The 20,443-nt window shown below is 36.9% G+C and overlaps 1 protein-coding gene across 11 annotated transcripts in view; it reads left to right on the forward strand.

Annotated features, from left to right (window-relative positions):
* Tle4 (TLE family member 4, transcriptional corepressor) overlaps nt 1-20,443 on the forward strand; it is a 140,183-nt gene that overhangs the window by 23,358 nt on the left and 96,382 nt on the right. For 8 of the 11 annotated variants that reach the window (XM_046459719.2, XM_046459720.2, XM_046459723.2 and 5 more), the window contains exon 5: nt 10,359-10,421. In XM_046459719.2, coding sequence (XP_046315675.1) covers nt 10,359-10,421 — 63 coding nt within the window. Of the gene's footprint in view, nt 1-10,358; nt 10,422-14,554; nt 14,634-20,443 lie in introns of all 11 variants that reach the window. The other 3 variants (XM_046459727.2, XM_046459728.2, XM_058584077.1) reach the window with 1 other exon arrangement.

The raw sequence follows: 20,443 nt of genomic DNA on the forward strand, positions 1-20,443 counted from the left end.
TCAGAGATTAAGCAACCCTGGAATTCAGTTCCTGCTACCAAAAAAATAAAATACATACCTCAAGTTTTCAGATCCATTCTGCATTCACTACTCTTTCTATCATAGTTTCTAGCTTAGAAGAGTAGCAGCCAGTACCTGAAAATACTTTGTTGAATTTCCTAAAACTGGAGTGCTTTGGGAATTCTATTTGAAGTTAACTTTCATTCTCTTGTCTTTCCTCCTGTGGTATGTTTTGTGGATAAAAATCTCTTCTTTCACAGCCATTTAAACATAATTAGTGGCAAGAAGAGGGTAGAGGACAGAGTGCACTGAAGTATCTTTCGCCATTTAGTGTTAGCATAGCTTTCCTAGTAATTGTCCTGGATAGATACTTGCTGCCTTCCAAGTAAAGGACAAGCTCTTTAGTGTTGCATTCAAGACCATTCACAGTCTGACCCCAGTGGATCTTTTCCTGCCCTTAGTTTCCACTGTTTTTTGTTGTGTACACCCTTTGCTCTATCTTAATGGCTTTCAATCCTGCCTGCACATTAGAATCACCTAGGGATCTTTAAAATGAAATACTGAAGCCTGGGTCCCACCCTGGAGATTGTGAGTTAATGGGTGTGGGGTGAGGTCTAGCATCTGTTTGTGAAAGGTCTGCTGGTAATGGTGATGTAAAGCCAGGGCAAGAAACCACGGACCAGCCCTGTTTCCTACAGAATATTATTTCCTCTGAGAGCTTCTAGGAGAAAGGGTTCCATAGTCAGGGAAATTTGAGTAGTATTGCTTTTGTTGTGCTTCTCTCCAAAGATGTAGAACTAACACTATCAAATGAAAGCCTTTGAGATGTCCAATAGGAAACAAAGCTGTTTAACTTGCAGAGGCAAAGTAAGGCCATCCAATCAGAGAGTTCTTTATGTATATAATACTTGTTACTAATATCTGCAAAATGTAATATAGAACATGCTCTGGGAGATGTTGTTTTCAGCCACATCTCAAGTTTTAAGTCACTTTATTTATCTTTGCCTGATCATGTCATTCAAACCAGACTGGCCCCTTGCCCCAAAGTTCTCTTTTATCTTATTTGTAGCACTTCTGACATTCCTCTTCATGTGTTTGTGTACTTGCTTCTGTGTCTCCCTGTCCTTATGATGTGAGTGAACTCCACACAGTAGGGATTTACTTGTCTTCTGCTTCACTCCTTTGTCTTCATTTAACAATTAAGAGTCCAAATAGTCAGTAAGCCACCTAATAAATATTTGCTGAGTGGACAAAAAGGTGATAATACATTTATGATTTGGGCTTTTTTTTTTTTTTTTTTTTGAGGTACATGTGTATTTTAGGTACATGGAGATAAAATGTCTTGTTGCTTCCATGGATATATAGGTATTCTTAATGAGAACTTGTTAAAAATACAAAAAATAAATTGCTTGCATAATTTAAAGGCAGCTTGAAGTACAGTTGTCCCTCTATGTATCCATGGTTTTTACATCTGTGGATTTAACCACGGATTGTAAATATATGGAAAAATATCGTGTTAGTACTGAACATATACAGATTCTTGTCATTATTTCTTAAAGAATATAATATACATATATCACATGTACTTTGTATTAGTTATTATAAGTAATCTAGAGATCAGTTGAAGTATTTGGGAGGATGTATAAAGGTTCTGTACAGTACTGTACCATTTCATATGATGGACTTGAGCATGGTCAGATTTTGGTATCTGTAGTGCGTCTAATTCCTATGGCTACTGAAGGACAATTGTATATTTTAAAAGCAAAAATATAGGAACACAAGTAGATGACAGTAGTTTCCTTTACCTTTAATTTTTTCAACTTGGTGTAGTGGATTATTAAAAAAGAAGAAATGAAGCAAAAGTAGAAGCCTGATTACAGAGAAAATGGTATTATTTTTCTGATCATAAAGAGCTCTCAGTCTGTGGTACTGAACTTCTTTTTTAAAAATATTTTTTAGTTGTAGTTGGACATGACACTATTTATTTATTTATTTATTTATTTATTTTTTATGTGGTGCTGAGGATTGAACCTGGTGCCTCACATGTACTAGGTGAGCACTGTACCACTGAGCCCCAACCCCAGCCCCCTTCTTTTTTGTATTTAATTCCTTAGCCTGCCCCAGGTGGCTTTCTATACTGTATGTGAATCACATTTTGTGAGCCATGAAAGAAGAATTAGGATTGGATGAGGATTCAGTTAGTGTATGCCCACTTTTGTGTGAGATATAGCATCCCAACAACAACAACAACAAATAGAAAGGAATTAGTTTGCTCTTGGTAAAACTTCCCTGTTATGAAACTGTCCAATAGTGAGAGTATTCACATAGGTTTGTCAGGGACATTGAGGAGGCAATTTGTGTATTGGGATATATATGTGGGATGTTGAATCAGGTTATCTGCTGCCCAGGGATGAAGCAATAAGTGGTTCCTGTAGCAATTCCTGGCTTGTTCTCTACAGGTGTTATACTGCAGCTGTCCATGGCTGCCCAAGCCTGACTCTCATGGTCCAGGTTTTGAACTGAGTTAGTAAGTATGAGCTGGGTCTGCACATACTACAGTGGGTATAGTTCCTGATATATACCTTGAGTTAGTGGAACTGATCTTTAACTTTCTGTGAGCCCAGTGATGCTATAACATGACTAGGGTCTTTCCTTGGGCTGTTACAAATCATCAAATTGGTTCACTGTAGGTCCCATTCTAGAGATTTATTCTGAACTCTGCATATAAAGTGCTCTCTCTGTGTGCTTTATAAACACATACACTGAATTCCAGTGACTCAGGTGCTCAGTAATCCTGTATAAGTAATTTTAGAAAGGAGAGTGAACTGAGATATCCTTCATTTTGTTTTCATAAGAATTGTGGCCTACTCCTAATTAGAAAAGGAACAAAGTGATCGGAAGGTGGAGATAAAAGGTGTCTAGTTGCTTCCCTGGATATGTAGGTATTCTTAATGAGAACTTGTTAAGGTCCATCAGTCTGGGTTGTTATGTTTGTTTGTTTCATTTGTTTTGGGTGGTACTGGTGGTGGAATCCAGGGGCTAGCACTTGCATCCCCAGCCCTTTTTTATTTTTTAATTTGAGACAGGGTCTCCCTAAGTTGCTGAGGCTGGTCTCGAACTTGTGATCTTTTTGCCTTAGCTTCTCAAGTAGCTTGGGATAATAGGCATGTACCAGCTTTAGTTTGTTTTGGTTTATTCTTATATCCCAGGTTCTCCATAGACATTTTTCACATCATTTTGATCGCATGTATCATGTTGGGAAAAAAATCAAGACGATCTCCATCTACTGTGGACACAAGGAGTATATGTCCCATTTACTGTGGCTAAATATGAAAATACTTAATTGTAAATGAACATTCAAAGATACCTGCACATTTAAAAAGAGGGGAGTAACAGGGGAGAGGGAGAGACACAGAGAGAAAGATGGCACATCTGAGCTGGGGAGAGTGGGAGCATTCCAGTGCTCAAGAGAGAGGAGAAAAAACAAAGTGGCTGTCGGCTTGGTAGGGCACATGGGCAAAGGAGTTCTGAGGAAAGAAACATTTGCAGAACTTGGGTATCTTATGAGTAGTCAGGTTCTCTGACTAGTTCCACTATGTTTTGTGAACGCCAAAGTTAAATTTACCAGAGAAGTAATTTTCTTTGCCTAATTACAAATAACATCCCTTTTTCCCCTCCCATCCTTTTTTTCCATTTTCTTGCCTCTCCTTTTTGGTGGAGTGGAGTAAACCACCATAGGATGAGTTACAGTGTTTTTCTTCAAACTGGAGAATTGAATTGATTTGATCTTGACTGAGTAATTATGGATGCTTGACAGCTTTCTCAACTTTGATAGTTTATCATTTTCTTCATCAGTTTTCACATTGGAAGAATATTAAAACCCAATAATCAGAGCCCAGATGTATGTAGGCACTATTTTAGATTTGCCTTAATGAAATACTTTCTAAAAAGGTCACCTGGTAAAAAAGGAAGGGTCACCCTTTTTTAGCCATTTATAAATATCCATCCACAAAATATCTCTACCTTTTGGGATACTTTGGAATAATTTCGTGAATGTAGGTATGCTGGGACACTTTTTTGAAGAACATTGCCTTGCATATTCCTTTATGAGAACCATAAGCAGTAGCACCATATATCCTATTAGGATAAACAGAGTACTTCTGTATATTCAGTTAACTGAGCTGGACACTGGGTACTTTAGCATACTTAACATGAGTAAAACAACATAATTAAGAATTCAAAACACAAACCTTGTTGATACTGCTGGTATTACCCTCAGTAGTATCATTGTTTTAGTTAATCTCATTGGTGTGGAAGTAAAAAAAAAAAATGGAATTTTATTATCAAGACAACACTAATTGAGCACTCCATAAATGATACTCTTTCTCACTGCAGGAAGTGGGACAGGCAGAGCTTTAAAAAACAGCTTTAATACTTTGCAAAAAGTTTCTGTAGATTTAACCAGTCTCTTAGGAAACTGATAGATGTCCTGTTGTTAAAATGTTCCTTATATGATATTACTTCATTTTATTATGCAATCTTAAATATATTACATAAAAATAAGCACTTGAACTCTAAAGTAAAATTTAGGACATTTGGTTTACCAATTTGTTAGTAATGCTGACAGTACTGTTGGTCTAAATCTCTCAGCCTAGACTGATTTTTTTTTAAATGTATTGTTATGCTCGAATTTGGGACCCCCAAAAGACCACCAGAGACCAAGATCCGATGTAAGCAGCAAAAGAGCTAGCTCGGTCCTCCCCGCACACACAGCAACAGGTGACGCTGAGAGGCCCCGAGCCCAGAATTTGCAGTCGTTTTATACATTCTTTGGAGAAGGCAGGGACCCCCACATACATCATAGCATCTCTTAGCAAATCATCACACACCACGGGAAAATCAAATAACAACTCTAAAACATGATTAGCGTATCAAGTGGCGGGAAAGGATCTGGAAAGAATTATTGGTTAGTTCAAGGGGTTGATGCACTTAAAATTGATTGGTTTAAATCGTGAGGATGTCGCAAGGGGGCTACGTGCCAAACTGCAGGGCTTCTAGTTTAGATATTGGTCACCACACCTAGGTGGGGGCCATCTGGAATTTCAGATATTTCGATATCTTGGCCTATCTTAGGTGATCACCATCTGCGGCTTTTCCTAGAACTGTTTCCACAGAGCTTTTCTGTGGTATTTTCCTGACTTTAGGACTACAGTAGGTCAGAGGTTAAGTTTCAGAGCAAAATGAGGTCCCAAGTAAAATGAGATTGCTTAGGTCTTTCAGTATAAAATTTGTTTTATAAAGTTTAAGTTTGATGGCAAGGTAAATATTGAGTTTTTAGTTGTGTTAGCTTGCTGTTGCCATAACAAAACACCTGAGATAATTAACTTAAAAGAGGAAAGGTTGGTTTTTTGGCTCAGAGTGTTGGAGGTTTTAGTACAGGATTGGCTCTGTGGGTTTTGGGCCTATTCAAGGCAATATATCATGGTGGGAATCACATGGTGGAATAAAACTGCTTACTTATGGATTCTAGGAAGTTAAAAAAAAAAAAAAGGGGGAAAGTTCAGGGTCCCAATATCCCCTTATCTCCTTCTAGGGCATGTCTCCAGTGACCAAACTTCTGTCCTGTAGGCCCTGCCTCTTAAAGATTTCACTACTTCTGGATAGCTCCACAGGTTGGTAACCAGACCAAGCCTTTAACACATGGGCCTTTGGGGAACACTTATCCAAACCATAGCATCAGTTTAGAGTAATATTACTACTTGAATATTTTCCCTTATTTCTAGTCTGGACTTTTAGGAAAGAATGAATTTATTAGTACTCTGATTAATAATCTAGGGTTAGGCAAGATTATTTTTCAAAGATGCATAGGTTCTTCAGAAAGATTGGAATAAATCAAGATGATTTATTTTTCTGGTGAAATAAATTTTAAAAATGTTAGAGAGTTCTTCAGTGGTGAAGTATGGGAGAAGGTTGCAAAATTTATTTGTGCTTATTCCAAAAAGGATTTCAGGCAGGGTGAGTAGGAATTTTTTTATTTTTTAAGTGATTATATATAATGGGTGAGTGTATATTTTTGATAAACATTTAATAAAAAGATTAATCTTTTAAAATTTTTTTGGCAAAGAAACCTACTATAGAATATCAATTAATGGTAGAATGTTATTTGACATTATTTTGTTAATGTCAAAAGTGTTTTCCTTAAATTGTATTTGCTCTTTTTTTAAGCTGACTGCTGAAATGGTTTCCTAATAATGCTTTGTTATTGATTTATTTCAACAGTGCATATTTAGAAATGTTGTTCCTGTTTCAACAAGAGTCTAAAAACTTCATGAAAAATTTTTTAAACAGATATTTGGTGTTTTTTTGTTCAATTTTTTTGGGATTGAACTCGGAGATGCTTTATCACTGAGATACATTCCTAGCTCTTTTAAATTTTATTTTGGGGCAGGGTCACCTTAAGTTCCCAAGGTTGACATTGAACTTGCGATTGTCCAGCCTCAACCTCCTAACTCACTGGAGTATAGGTGTGCATCACCATAATTTTTGGATATGTTTCTTTGATTGCTAAAATTGTATCATATAGGTTTTTTTTTTTTTTTAAGAAAGAATGTATATAGGCATAAATAATCGAAATAAAAATTAGGTTTTTATTATAACAGGTCCATGTGAGGGATTCTAATTGAATTCAGGTATAGTCTTGACTAGTTTTTTTTGTCTTAAATAACTAGTGTAATTTGTAAGGGAAATATATATGTGATATTGTGTGCCTTAAACTTTGTTACTTTTTAATCTGTTGAGTAGCATTCTTTTCAGTGCATGAGATTACTTTTTTTATGATGTAAGGTAGTTCAGAAATTTTCCAATAATTCTTAAGTACTGGAGTATGAATAAAGAGGAATGAAATATTCTTCATGGTGTTTTCTCAGTTCATTACTGACTGGTCATGCTACTGTTCCACTGTCTGTCTTCACTTTTGAGTTAGCCTGTTGGCATTCGTGTGCCAGGTGTTTAGTGAATGGCCAAAGGATTTTCATAGAATGCTTTTTGTTGTTGTTACCTTTTCCTAAGATATTTTGTCCAAACTGAGTTTTTTGTTTGTCTTTAAACAGGGATGGTCATTTTTTTATTCTTTTTATTGGAATATGATGTAGAGGTAGATAAGTAGAAAGAGAAGATAGAATGGTGGTGAGTTGAGGGTAGAAAACGTATCACTTTTTTTTCTTTTAGATGAATATATCTATAGATAGGGGAGGACATAATAGCATTGTCAAAAATTGGGAATATATTTGACAAAGTGTGACTGCCAAAATGAGTTTTTTGTTTATACTTGAACATAAACAATTATCCTTTCATTGAGGCCATTAATGCTATTTTGGACTACTATGAATCTAAAGGCAATAGTTTAGTGTAGTGTCCATAAAGCATTGAATACCATTATAACATCGAGTAACCCTAACAGCAGTTATGTCAGAATCTCTTCCTGTGTAAATGGGCTATCTGTGAATATACTTGCTCAGGGATGCATGACCCACATTACCTATAAATTTGATTGGAAGCTACAGAGCTGGCATAGGCTGATGGATAGCAGATTAGAGCCCTGATTAACCATGTGATTCGAAGGCTGGGAATATATTGTCTAAGCAAGATTCATCAGATGCAATCAGAATTTCAAGTGGTCAGATGAAATTCAAATATGTGTTGTGGCTTTTCCTCCCCTAGTGCTTTTCCTCCTTGGTTGCCTTTTTTTTTAACTTCTCATTCCCCAAAGCTGAAAAATACTTCTTTGATGAATCTGCTCCTTACCCTAAAGCTGTCTGTCTGTTATTCATCAGAAAGCAGGTCGCAGTTCAGTGAGCAGAAGAAAAGATTTTAATAGAAGCTGTGCCAAGGGCTGTAATGCATCATTTTAGGGCCCTAATTACATTACAATGACAAATATCAATGGTGACAACAGCAATAACCTACATCCTTTAATGGCTGTGCTGGAAAAGGAGTTTGGGCCCCATGCCATTAGATTAGACTCAGTTTCAAAACATAGGCCATTAGAAGTGTGTGTCCACAGTATTATTGGCTGATCGCTAAAGCCCAGTGGAAAGGCTTGTAAATAAATGATGCCTCCCTAAAGCTGGGTCCTGTGGGACAAAAGAGGCAAAATTAGATGACCATACAAGCAGCAGTGTTTCCGAGGCAACTTTAGCTTTCAAAGTGAGGAATGACCTGCTTAATTTTATGAAATCACACACACATCTCACCCCACCCCCCACTGCCAATTAGCCTGACTATGAAAATCCATTGGCATGACAACTTAAATAAATTAAGAAAGTCTTTTAAATACAAGAAGACCTTTAAAGGAAAAGTTCCTTCTTTTTTTTTTTTTATATATATATATGTTAACATACGTGATTTAGGTTTTTCTCTTTTTTATACTTGTTTTTAAGAAAATGTAGGATTTTTCTTTAAATAGTTGGTCAGACTTAAAATAGCCTAGATCCAAACTTAAGGAACCAAATACCTTTTTGATCTTTATTTTGCCAAATGAGTAAGTTTCTTGAGTAGATTTTATTGTCTAGGTTATGTAGGCAAACTAAAGAACTCAGTTTTCTTGTGGGCCCACACATTTTTCAACCCTCCTAGCAAGGGACTATTTTATTTATGTAAACAACATAATGAGGAAAATATGCTTGGCAGATGGTTCTAAGCATTAGAATCATCAGTTTGGTCTGCCCCAAAGTGTCTCATTATCTTTTATTCTCTCCCCCTGCACCTTTCCCTACAAAAAGCTTAACAGCCAAATGCCTTTGAGATGTATTGCTTTCAGCCTTCTGACTGCTACTCTATTTTTTTTTTAACTCACCCTGGAATTTCACCCCATATCCACTGTGGTATTTTTGTCCAGGTGGAGAGTGGTTTGGTGATTCCCATTGCATCTTTTCATGGTGGTTTAAGCATTCTTAAAGGATGGCTAAGTGCTCCATGGGGCTAGTGCAGTAAAGTAAATCGGGTCAGCACAGTTGGGTCCTTATTCACTGCTGCTTATTGGAGTTGGGTTTTTGTCCATCCTTTTAGGAATGCAGGCCAAAGTGGAAAGCTTGCTTTGAAACTTCATGGTGAATTTGTGTTTTCTGTTGGCTGGCAAAGTTTTTAAGGTGTTGGCATTTAAAAAGATTGCATAGCTGCAAAGTCAAAAGGGTTGCTGATGAAAGAAGGAAGCCTAGATTGCACAAGTAGAGTGTCACTGTCATTCTGGTAATGACTTAGCAGGAAAAAGAGAATTTTTGCCCTCTTATAAAATGAGGAACTGACCCTAGATGGAACCTATTTTAAGAATGTCTCAGGAATAGTAATTGGTTAAGGTTTTTTGGCTTTCAGCGCTTCTTCCTCTCATATTCTGTACCCCATCATTAAAATATAAGCTATTTTGTATGTATGTCTAAAAAAACTATTTGCTAAATTAAACAACATATCATCCAAAAGTACAAATTAAGATGAACATTGCTTAAATTTGAGTAGCTTTTTATAAAAAACATGTAGTGGTAGTATTTTTCTGCTTATTAAGCTTCATGTTGGTATGAGGTTTCTGTACTTACTAAAAGTGTTATAGAATAAATTTTGATTTCTGACAATCTTGGGACTTTTGCAGATGGACAGTAAGAAGATAAGGTTCCCAAGATTATTCCCTAGATAGACTCTGATTACTTTCTGCCAAGTGTAGTAAGATGTTAGCATGTTTCCAAACCTCTACCCACTGAATACCCTGATGGGACACATTTGGAAACTTTTACTATGGTTGAAAGCATCTCATTCCTCAACAATTTATAACTAAGAATCTGAATTAATCAACTTACTTGGTTGCTTGGGTACTCCTCTTTGAGGAGGTTGGAAGTTTAGGTATAAAATCCCAGTGCTCCTGTTTAAAAGTAAAGTCCACAAATGTAGCAATCCAGTGAGTTAGTAATGGAAAATGTTGGGTTGTAGGAAAGATGTTTATCATGTAAATGCTTAAAGACTTAGTTTTATGAGAAACATGAGAATGGGCAAGGATCATGATGAAGCTTTTGAAAACTGATTTCTACTAATGAAAATAAACTTCTTTTTATATTGCCTTGGTCTTTGAAGATTAACTTTTAAGGTACATCCTGGTTAATAAATTGTGCTATTTATGTGGCACTGTTATCACTGCCTCCTTTTAATGGGCTTGCTGACAACATAGTTTTCCTCTTAGGAAATAAATACTCAAGCCAGAATATACAGTGTGTTTTAATATCATCCTGTTAATATTTCAAAATTGGTAATCAGCTGACTGTTCTCTTTATTGCTATTCTCTTTTTAAAATTTTATTTTTATTTTTTATTTTGCAGGCAGAGATTGTCAAGAGGCTGAATGCTATCTGTGCACAAGTCATTCCTTTTCTGTCCCAAGAGGTAAGGTAGTTGATTTTAGGCACTGGACTAGAAGTTGGCATTTTAGTGATTCTTTAAAGAAGACATTGTGGAACTGACTCTGGCCTTGCCAGTCTCTCAGTATTTGTATTTCACATTTCTAAGATACAGTGTTCTCGTTCCAACTTCTGTACCTTATTAAAATTCAGTGGAGTGTAATTTAAATGTGTTTATATAATGTGATATTTTCTAATGTGCTAAGTAAAATTCAATTGTTAAAATATTTTGCTGTCATTATATGATGTAGTGTTTCTCAAAATTATGCTTGTTTATCATAATGGCATCAAATAGGAAAGATCGAAAAATTGCCAGGAAGACAAGAGCTTGTTCTCATTAAGAGTCTTTACAAGACATATCAAACGGAAAGGCTTCACATAGTAAACAAATGAATGTAACTTTTGGCTAGCTGTTTTTAAAAAGTTACTTATTCTTACCTAAGTCTTTATATTATCTATGTATCTGGGAAAAGATATTCAAGATGGACTCAGTGGACTAGTTTCTCTGAGTGCCACTTTCATCAAAATTAGGTTTTGTTTACAGGGGCCTTCACACATTGCCAAGACCTGGCATGTGGCTCACTAGTTTTGTCTTGTTCCTCACCATTAGGGGAAGTGCACATTATTGACAGATATGCACATAAGTTGGAATGAGGAGGTGCATTTCTAGAGCTTGGTTCCTTCCTTGTGGCATCCTCTGTCTTTGCTTGCTTGCTTTTGGTAGTTATAAAGTTTAGGTGAGAGTATTGGAAAGAGATGATTTTTGCTTCTGGATAACTTAACCTTCCTTTCCTTGGGTAAGATGAGCTATAAGGAGGAAGAACTACTAACAGAGTACCCTGCATGCTTTGTTTTTGGGGCTCAGAAGGTATTGAGCACATTGCTTCCACTTTTTCAGTTGTGTCAGCCTGTTGTGTCATTGCTTTTCAGAAGAGCTGTTCATCCACCTGCCTACTAGTGGCCATGTGCTGATGTTAGCATTAACATTATTTGAGCATGCATGTGTCTTGTGGATATATGGATTGCTATTTGTGACTTCTTTTTTGGTCTGAACTGGGTTGGACATCAAAACCATGAGTATCCTTAATTGAGCATATATTGGGAAAGGGCACACATATTTACAGCCTTACCTAACCTCCAGAATCTTCTGGATCACAAAAAGCAAAGGCTCTATTGCCTTTTTTCCCTTGTTGCTGTGACCACAAAACTATCACCAGTCATATCCCAATTTACCTATTTTTACTTAGGGTTTTCTTGTGTTTGGATTAGATGGCAAGTTGGTAAGAGTTGTTAAGGAGCATATTTTGGATTTCTTTAGGAAAGCCAACTACCGTTTACTTGATTCATAGTAGTATGTATTTCTTTAAGCAGCTCAGCTTTGTGAAGATAGAAGTAGGAACCATGTGCAATCCAGGGAACTGTAACCCGGATGGGATTTCATACCCCAAGGCAGCAGGAAAAAGTTAGAATTATCCCCAGGGTGGTATTAGACTAGGCCTCTGCAGGTACAGACCCCTATGTATAATTACTGAAACAGCTTTGGTTTCCATGGCATTTCTGCAGGATATGTGGATTATGTTCAGAAATGGAAGGCGGTCTTGGGGGTGTTGGTGGAGCTGATTTGCCAGTAAGTTGTTTTCCCACATGAGTTATATGGTTTGTGTGAGCAAGCCCAGTAGGAATGGAATGTGTAATGGTAGTGGTGCTGAGCAAGACTGGACTGGAATTAATTGGCTAAGGAAGTTGTACCTGTACAGGAAAACGTAGGGAAATACTGGTAACTCTTTTGTTCTTCAGACGAGGAGAGTAGGTGTCATATTCTGACCATTTATTTATTTCCCCAATGCTTTGACATTTCTTGGTTGAAATTTTTAATTCATATGTAATGTCCTATGTCAGGATTTCCTAAATCTTCATTCTGTGCATAACTTTTCTTCTTTTTTCTTTGTATTTAATTTGCTCTTTTTCTAGTTCCTTAGATGTATGTATATTTTTAAATATGTGGGCTACAGATGTTTTTGCTCCTGTCAAATCTGGTCCTCTCTGATGTTTTGTGTCTGAACATTGCCCACCTTGTTTCATTTTCAGGGCATTCTGTGAGCATTAGACTCCTCAATTCTTCCCTGAGGCCAGATGGACTGTAATCTGGAGGGAGTGGGGAAGGCAGGTTATTAGAGGAAGATGAATTCTATTTCCTGTCTCTTCAGAGGCATGGAAAATCACTCTTGCATGGCTGCAGGCGTCACTCAGTGCCAGGACTGAAGGCTCTTAATCTGATCTTTTAACACCGGCTCTCTGTGTGACAGTTTCACTGCCAAAACAGCAGCTGTGGCATTAGAATTTATTTTAAAATGTTTTTATTTAAAAATTAAATGATCTATTTAGAAAATAGAAAAACATTCCCTGAAGACTAGTGCATAAGCTATAGGACAGTGGTAAGTGGGATTTTGAGCTCGTAAAAGTCAGGCTTTTGGGAATTTGACAGGAACAAGAGGTAAATTTACATCTAGGTGAAATCTGTTTTTAATTAAGCCCCCAAATGCTGATTAATGTACCTGCTCAGTATTGTTTGTTTGTGGTTTACCATATTCTTTAAATTTGTGTGCATGTGTGTGTGTAGAGTATGAAATGACTACTGTTAAATAAACTTAGTTTTTTAAGACTTTTTTTAAGATGTGTAATTGTAGCTCAAAAGTAGTTGATCAAGGTGTCTATATATAAAAATCACAGAAAAATTTTTCTATTAAATTTCACTATAATGTTAAAAAATTATAGCCAATATATATATTTTAATGTTGTACTGTTGCACCTTACATATAACTACTTTCAAAGTCCTAGTTCTAGGCATTAGACAAAAGATATTACTAACTCTTGTCATTAAAAGTGAAGATCCATCACTTAAAATTTCACAGGATTTCTAATATCAGAATTTAGAGAAACCTTACCTCATCTGTCTGAAGCTGTTCTTTTCTCCACTTACTTTTGGCTGTTAGGAATGGGTAAGATATATTCTTCTGTTGTCAGTTTTTTTCTTAAAAAGGCACCTGTTAAGGTATGGGAAGCTTTTCTCTTAAGTTGGGTTTCATTAGCAGGAGAACTATAAATAATCAAGTTGGCATTTCCATAAACAAGAAATGTGGGGATGATGTCAGTAGGATCTGGGTCAAGTTTTGGTCTCTTTATTATAAATTGGATGGCTTACTCTTTTAACTAAGCTAAGCTGTGTGACCTTTAGCAAGTGATTTGCCTAAGTCTCGGTTTCCTCATCTATAGGATGACATTAATAATAGCATGGAATGCATTCAGTGACTGTGAGGATTACTTAGGATTATACCTGAGCAGTTTAGCACATAGAAAGCACCACTTGCCACAGCAAGTCTTCATTACTACAGCAAGTTTTCACTGCCACAGCAGTACTGGCTGTGGCAGTGAAGACAGAGCTCTCAGTTCCTTTTGGGATTACCTGGAACCAGCCCTCCCTCCCCATTTTGGAAGAATATGAATTGGTTATCTTCCTTTTTTAATATCTGTTTTTTAAACTTTTTTTTTTTTTTAAGTTGTCAGTGGACCTTTAGTTTGTTTATATGTGGTGCTGAGAATTGAACCTGGTGCCTCACACATGCTAGGCAAGTGCTCTGAGCCACAACCCCAGCCCTAGTATTCTTCTTTTAGAGGGAAAAAGTAAAAGTGACCCCAGAATCTGAACAAGCTGAAAATCTCAGTGTAGTTTCATTAGTGATTTCAAGATATAGTTTGTAGACCCTTAGTCCTTTTGGGTCCTCAGCAAAATTTGAGAATGCCAGTAAATATTGTCTTGGCCACCCCCACCCCATTCAAGGAACATACCTTTAAGGTGATTCTAATGTGGATTGAAAACTCTGCATCACGATGGCACCACACACCATGGCAGTAGGGACAGCATTTCAACTGATTTGAAATTGGATCAGTTGTGCCTTTTACTGGGTTTGTGTTAGGAAGTTTGATCTCTTTAAGCCTTAATATTTCGATGGAATGAGGAGAATAAACCCCATCTATATAATGTATATTATAGTTTTAATGTTAAGTACCTGGCATAGTAAATACCCTCTTTTCTGCCCTCCTTTCCTATTGTACTTTCAGGGAAATGGATTCTATTCCAAGTTATTTTGGTCCTAAGACATTGGAGAGGAAGAACTTAGTAAAAACTGAGAAGCTCAAGGTAATCTTCCAGAATGAGGTGGCTATTGGTCTTCCTGGGAAGTTTGCTAGGTCTTGCAGCTCCAGCAGTAGGCAGTTAGCTTCATTACAGATCCATCTTGGAGAAAGAAGGGAATTTTTTTTTTTTTTGGTAAGTCAGTGTTTGTACTAACATTAATTTAAGTTAAATATTGGGCACATTAGTTGCAGTTCTGTTTTAGGGGACAGTTGTTTTTTTGGATATTCCTTTTTCTTTATAAAGTTCATTGTTGAGACAGGGTATGTGTGGTCCATATAGTTGAAAGTCTTTTCCTCAAGATACAGTTGTGTTTTTCAGAAACTTGTGGCCCTGATTAAAAAGTTATAGAATTCATTGGAAGAGCTGTATTATGTGAGAAACAGTGTGATAAGAACCTGAAGTCAGGGAAACTCAGGAGCAAATCCTGGATGGGCCACTTGCTTCCTTTTTGACGTTGATCAGAATACTTAGTTTTCTGGGCCACAGTTTCCTCATCCTTGTATAGGGATGCCACATAATAGGGTTGTTATATGAGGTTTAGTGATAACGTGAAGGACCTGGCTGGATATTTGGCTGCTTTGATAGAGATCAAAGGAATAGTAGTTAATGGAGATAAAAACTTGTCTCTCTTTCTCATAACAGTTGGCCTAGAAGTACCTATGGCTCATTTGGCAATTCTAGGATGTTTTGAACTCATTTGGCAATTCTAGGATGTTGTTAACTCAAGTTTTGTATTGATGTTTATTGTCCCTAACATCACATGTCCTGCCCCAGCCAACAGGAAGAAGAAAGGAGGAAAGGGCATATTCCTTTTAAGGGCATGATGTGAAAGATCCTCTCATTTCTTGACCCCTGGCAATGTTCAATACCTGGTTATCTATCTACAACCAGCTGCAAGGACACTTGGAAATTTAGTCTAACTGAGTAACTGATATATCTACATAAAACTTAAGAAAAAGGGTCTTAGGGGACAACTAGAAAACTTCTACACACAGTGGTATGCACAAAATAAAAGTAATGGTGATTGTTATTGTCATTATCAATGGTGTATTACATGATAAACACTAACTTCTTAGCACAACTCATAAGATGTAAAATAATGCATAGTTCTTTTTATAGAAGACTCTTCCATACTTAAGTCTTTTATAGAAGACTCTCTGTTCTTGGAGAAGAATCATCCATCAGATATTATTTATCATTTATATATTTACAGAGGATAGAAAGGAAACCACATGAATAGTTATGGGTTGTCTTAACAACCCACAGAACCTATATAACTGTTCATGTTTGTGCCCATTAGAAAAAAGGAGAAGAAGAATGTAGTAAGATTCTTGAAAGATATTTCTCAGTTGAAGAGTAGATTATAGTAGATCACACATGGTCAGCTATATTGTAGTAGATTTGCTGGAAGTAAATTGCTAGTTGATAGAGAAATTGCTAAGGAAATCTCTCCTCATTTGAGGTCTTTCTTTCCTCACGTGTGTGTGTGTGTGTGTGTGTGTGTGTATTTTAGTTGTAGTTGGACACAATACCTTTATTTTATGTATTTATGTTTTTATGTGGTGCTGAGGATCAAACCCAGCCCCTCGTACATGCTAAGCAAGCGCTTTGCCACTGAGCCACAACCCCAGCCCTCACATGTATTTCTTTGTAAATATACATTGTCCTTGAACTACAGACAATGGATTCAAATTTTTGACCATTGCCTTTCCCAAGAAATCATTGTCATTCTTGACTTTGTGGATTTTATGATGTCTTAGAAAAATTATCTCAGGTTTATTGTTTTGCAGAGTAAAGTTTATCCACTTTAATGGCTTGGGCCATAGACCATTTTGATGCTACAGCTTGAAGTAACCTGACATATATCTATTTTTGCTGGAGAGAATAAAAAACAGAAAATGGTTTCTTACCTCCAGTGGCTTGTCTTTTGTTGTTGTTGTTCTGGGGATTGAATCCAGGGGTACAATACCACTGAGCTACACCTCAGCCCTTTTTTATTTTTTATATTGAGGCAGGTTATCACTAATTTGCTTAGGGCTTATTGTTGATGAGACTGGCCTTGAACTTGTGATCCTCCTGCCTTAGCCTCCCAAGTCGCTGGAATTACAGGCCTGCACTACCAAGCCTGGCTCCAGTGATTTCTTAATTTCTGTTTCTTAAATCCATTGGTCCTTGTTACTCTTAAGAAATGGCCTTCATTTTTAACCTTGCCACCAACTTGTGTTTAGTCATTCAGCAGTAGGGAGGGTGGCCATCTGCCCCCTTTCTTACTCCTTTAATTCCATAGCTGTTTTTTTTTGTTGTTGTTGTTGTTCTTTGAGTTACTTGAAACAGAAGTGGAGGGCTGGGGCTGTAGCTCAGCAGTAGGGCACTTGCCTCTCACGTGTGAGGCACTGGGTTCAATCCTCAGCACCACATAAAAATAAATAAAGATATGTGCCCATCTACAATTATAAAACAAAAACAAAAACAAACAGAAGTAGAACTGTTTAGGGTTGGTGGAGGAGCCCTGTAGGCTAGTCCTCACACTGACTGTGAGAGTGGATTTGGGAACTGAGATTATAAGAGAGCAGAGATGGTTTTTCCATGCATTTATTATTAGATACTTGGTTTAACAAATGAAATACAGGATTAACATTATTCTGTTTAAACATTTAACAAGATTTCTCTGATTATTATAATTTTTAGAATATAAAGGGAAATTAAGAGAAAAATTTCAGCCTATTTTAATTCTAATATTTATGTAGGGGAAAGGTAACATTCCAACTTGGATGTTTTCTTGTGCAACAGTAATTTTAACTTAGGATTTGTTTTTAGTGCCATTAGCTTCTCTAGTAAGTAGTACCAAATAGTGTGTATGCCCCTCCCCCCCAATTCTGATGTTTTGGGCACTCTATTATAGCATTTAATTGTAGAAAATAATACATGATGACCAAATAGTGATAATATGCACTTATTTGAATCACAATTCTAGTAGATTAAAATTAAAATTGTCATACCAAATGATACACAAATTTCTGTTTTGAACATGCCATAAATTTGGTCCTTATAAAGTGAGGGAAACAAACTCCTCTACTGCCTCTTATGAGATACAGGTATATCTAAAATGCTATTTGGGCAACTGGGTTAATATGGTACTGAGTTTCTCTGAGCCATGTTTTGCATATATAGAATAATTGTGAAATGGAAGTTAAAAAATGTCATCAGTCACTTTCACATTGTGTCTAGGGAGGAAATGAACAAAATACAGTGGTTACATGCACTGGTGGCAGTGCTATCACCTCATAATGGCACCAAGTTAACTCCTTTTACTGCTTGTTAACTTTGAAAAGAATCAATGATTTGTGATAACATAGTTTGATGTAGGTGAGCTTGGCTGAAATCATTGGAAATGCCCTGATAAGCATGTAGTGAAACCCCTAAGACCATCTTCAAAGAGTGTTCATTAAGTGCCAGCAGTCTACATAGAGTGTGTCTGCTTCCCAGTTGGGGCCATTTTGTTGGTCTTGGCATAATGTGTTATGACAGCCCTGTATATCAAAAGAATGTCATGTTGAACAATACAGATGGATTGGGGCCTTAGAGGATTTGGTCCAGATTTCTAATTTTCACATTAGGTATGGGCATGGGTAACCTTTCATTTAAAATAGTTTTTCCCTCATACTACTGAATCCACCATCAGAGAATGTAATTCTGTCCCATGTTTCATGGTTGACTGATTGGCTTACTTTACCAGATCCTGCAATTGAACAGTAATGGAGCATTTGGTGGGACTGCTGTGATGGCATTACAGGTTTTTGGACCTCAGGAAGTGAAAGATGATTCTAGGAGGTAGAACTTATTTTCCTACAGGTTTTAAATGTAGGTCTCTGTCCAGAAGCAGCAGTGCCAAAACTTTTATCTGCACATGTGTCAAGAAATTAACATGTGTTTAAGAAACCAACCCATTTCTTTGACTTTTAGTTAGATAGTGATTGGATTATTATTACTGCTGAAACTGAACTTTAAAGTACTTTAAGTAGGAGCCCCATTGTCCAGTATAGTAGTGGTTATGTGGATTTAAATTAAAGTTTAATAAAACAAAACATTCATTTTCTCAGTTATACTAGCCACATTACAAGTACTCAGTGTAGCTAGTGGCTGCCATATTATTAGCACAAATAAAAAACATTTCCAAGTGCAGGAAGTTATCTTGGACAACACTGAACTTGTAGAGCTGATTGGACATGGCAGGGAAGAATACTCTGTCCCTCTGTGAAAATCAGAAGGCAAGTCCAAATGGTCAATTGGGAGAAGACTCTGGCAGCATATCTAATCCCATGTTCCACATCCAAAATTGTTTAGGGAACCCTGCATACACATTCATCCTCTCAGAGCTTTGTAGTTCTGAGAAGTCATACAGTTGACTAAAAGTTTGCCCAGTTAAACCTCTGGGTTGATCGGTGGTGGTGGTGTTTTGTTTTGTTTTGTTTTTTAATCTAATTTTTGTGATACTAACATTTCTTTGAACACTGTCTAGGACAGGCAGACTTTGGTGTTTGGGTTTGGGTTAAATGTAAAGCTGATTTGTGCCCCCCCAAAACCTTCAATATAGTTTCAGAAAAAAGCATAGTAGAATTTTAATCTGACTTCATTTGGATTTTAACTGCTCAGCAGTACTTGGTGTATTGTGTTATACTCATATCAAATATCACCGGGAGGGTAGCTAAAAGAATGACTTCAGAGCCATTTGCACAGGGAAATGGTTGAGTGACCTGAGGATGTTTAATCTGAAAGAAAGGAAACCAAAAAAACATGCCGTATGCCATTTTCAGATACTCCAAGTATACTTGTTCCCACTGAATCTGTTTTTTTTTTTTTTTCTCTAAATTCTCCTCCATGATTCCGTGGTAATAAGTTATGGGGAGGTAGATTTCTACTCAGTATTAGATCTCATTAACTCAAAATAGAAAAAAAAAACTTGACCTTAAGATATAGTGAGTTCTTTTCCATAGGAGGTGTTCAGGCAGAGACTGACTGACAGCTGGTTAGAGTGTGACAGAGGACATTCACCCACTTTATAGTAGTGGCCTTTAACCTGCGGTTGGTACTGGAATTCAACCATCCCAATTCCCTCACCCAGACAGCATTTAGAAATCTGTGTGCATTTGAAAATGGACAGTCTTTTGTTTGTACTTGGTTGTTAACAATGCCTGGGGTACTACTGGCATCTGGGTCTCATGATCTCTAAAGCCCTTTGCAGTTCTGAGTTTCTATAAATGAGTAGCTTTTTATGTATATGTGGTTAATGGTTTCTATTAGCTGGGAGGGTATTCAGTCCAATTTCAGACCCAAGTGTCTTTCACTCTAGAATATTGCATTAGTTCTAACTGTTCTCCAATCTGGTTTAACTCTGCCACTCAGCTTTTTTACTAATCCGAGATCCATTTTATTAACTGCAGAACTGATAGCACTCTACTGCTTAAAACTTTTTTTTATAATGTCTCATTCCTACCAAGATGAAGTCCAACTTCTTTTCATATTATGCAAAGCCCTTTACTGTTTGGCCTTATGTTGTAATTCTTCTCACCTTAGCCATTTCCCACTGATCTGTGGTTCTGTAGAGTACGCCGCTCTGTGTGCATGTCCTTAAGCTTTGCCCTTGTTGTTCTTTTTGCATGTGTGTCTACCTAAGAAGGCTCTACAAAATTCTAACCTGCCTGTCCCTCCACTCTGTCCCCCTACCTGTTCTCCTTCCACCATGCAGATACTCATTCTTTTGGGTGAAAGACACAAGCTTCCTTCTGTTTCAGGAACTTTACCAGTCTTTTTCT

Source organism: Marmota monax, unplaced genomic scaffold, assembly GCF_021218885.2.
Source record: "Marmota monax isolate L192 unplaced genomic scaffold, Marmota_monax_Labrador192_F-V1.1 WCK01_AAM20220418_F8-fsc00172, whole genome shotgun sequence".
In the NCBI taxonomy this organism is placed as follows: Eukaryota; Metazoa; Chordata; class Mammalia; order Rodentia; family Sciuridae; genus Marmota; species Marmota monax.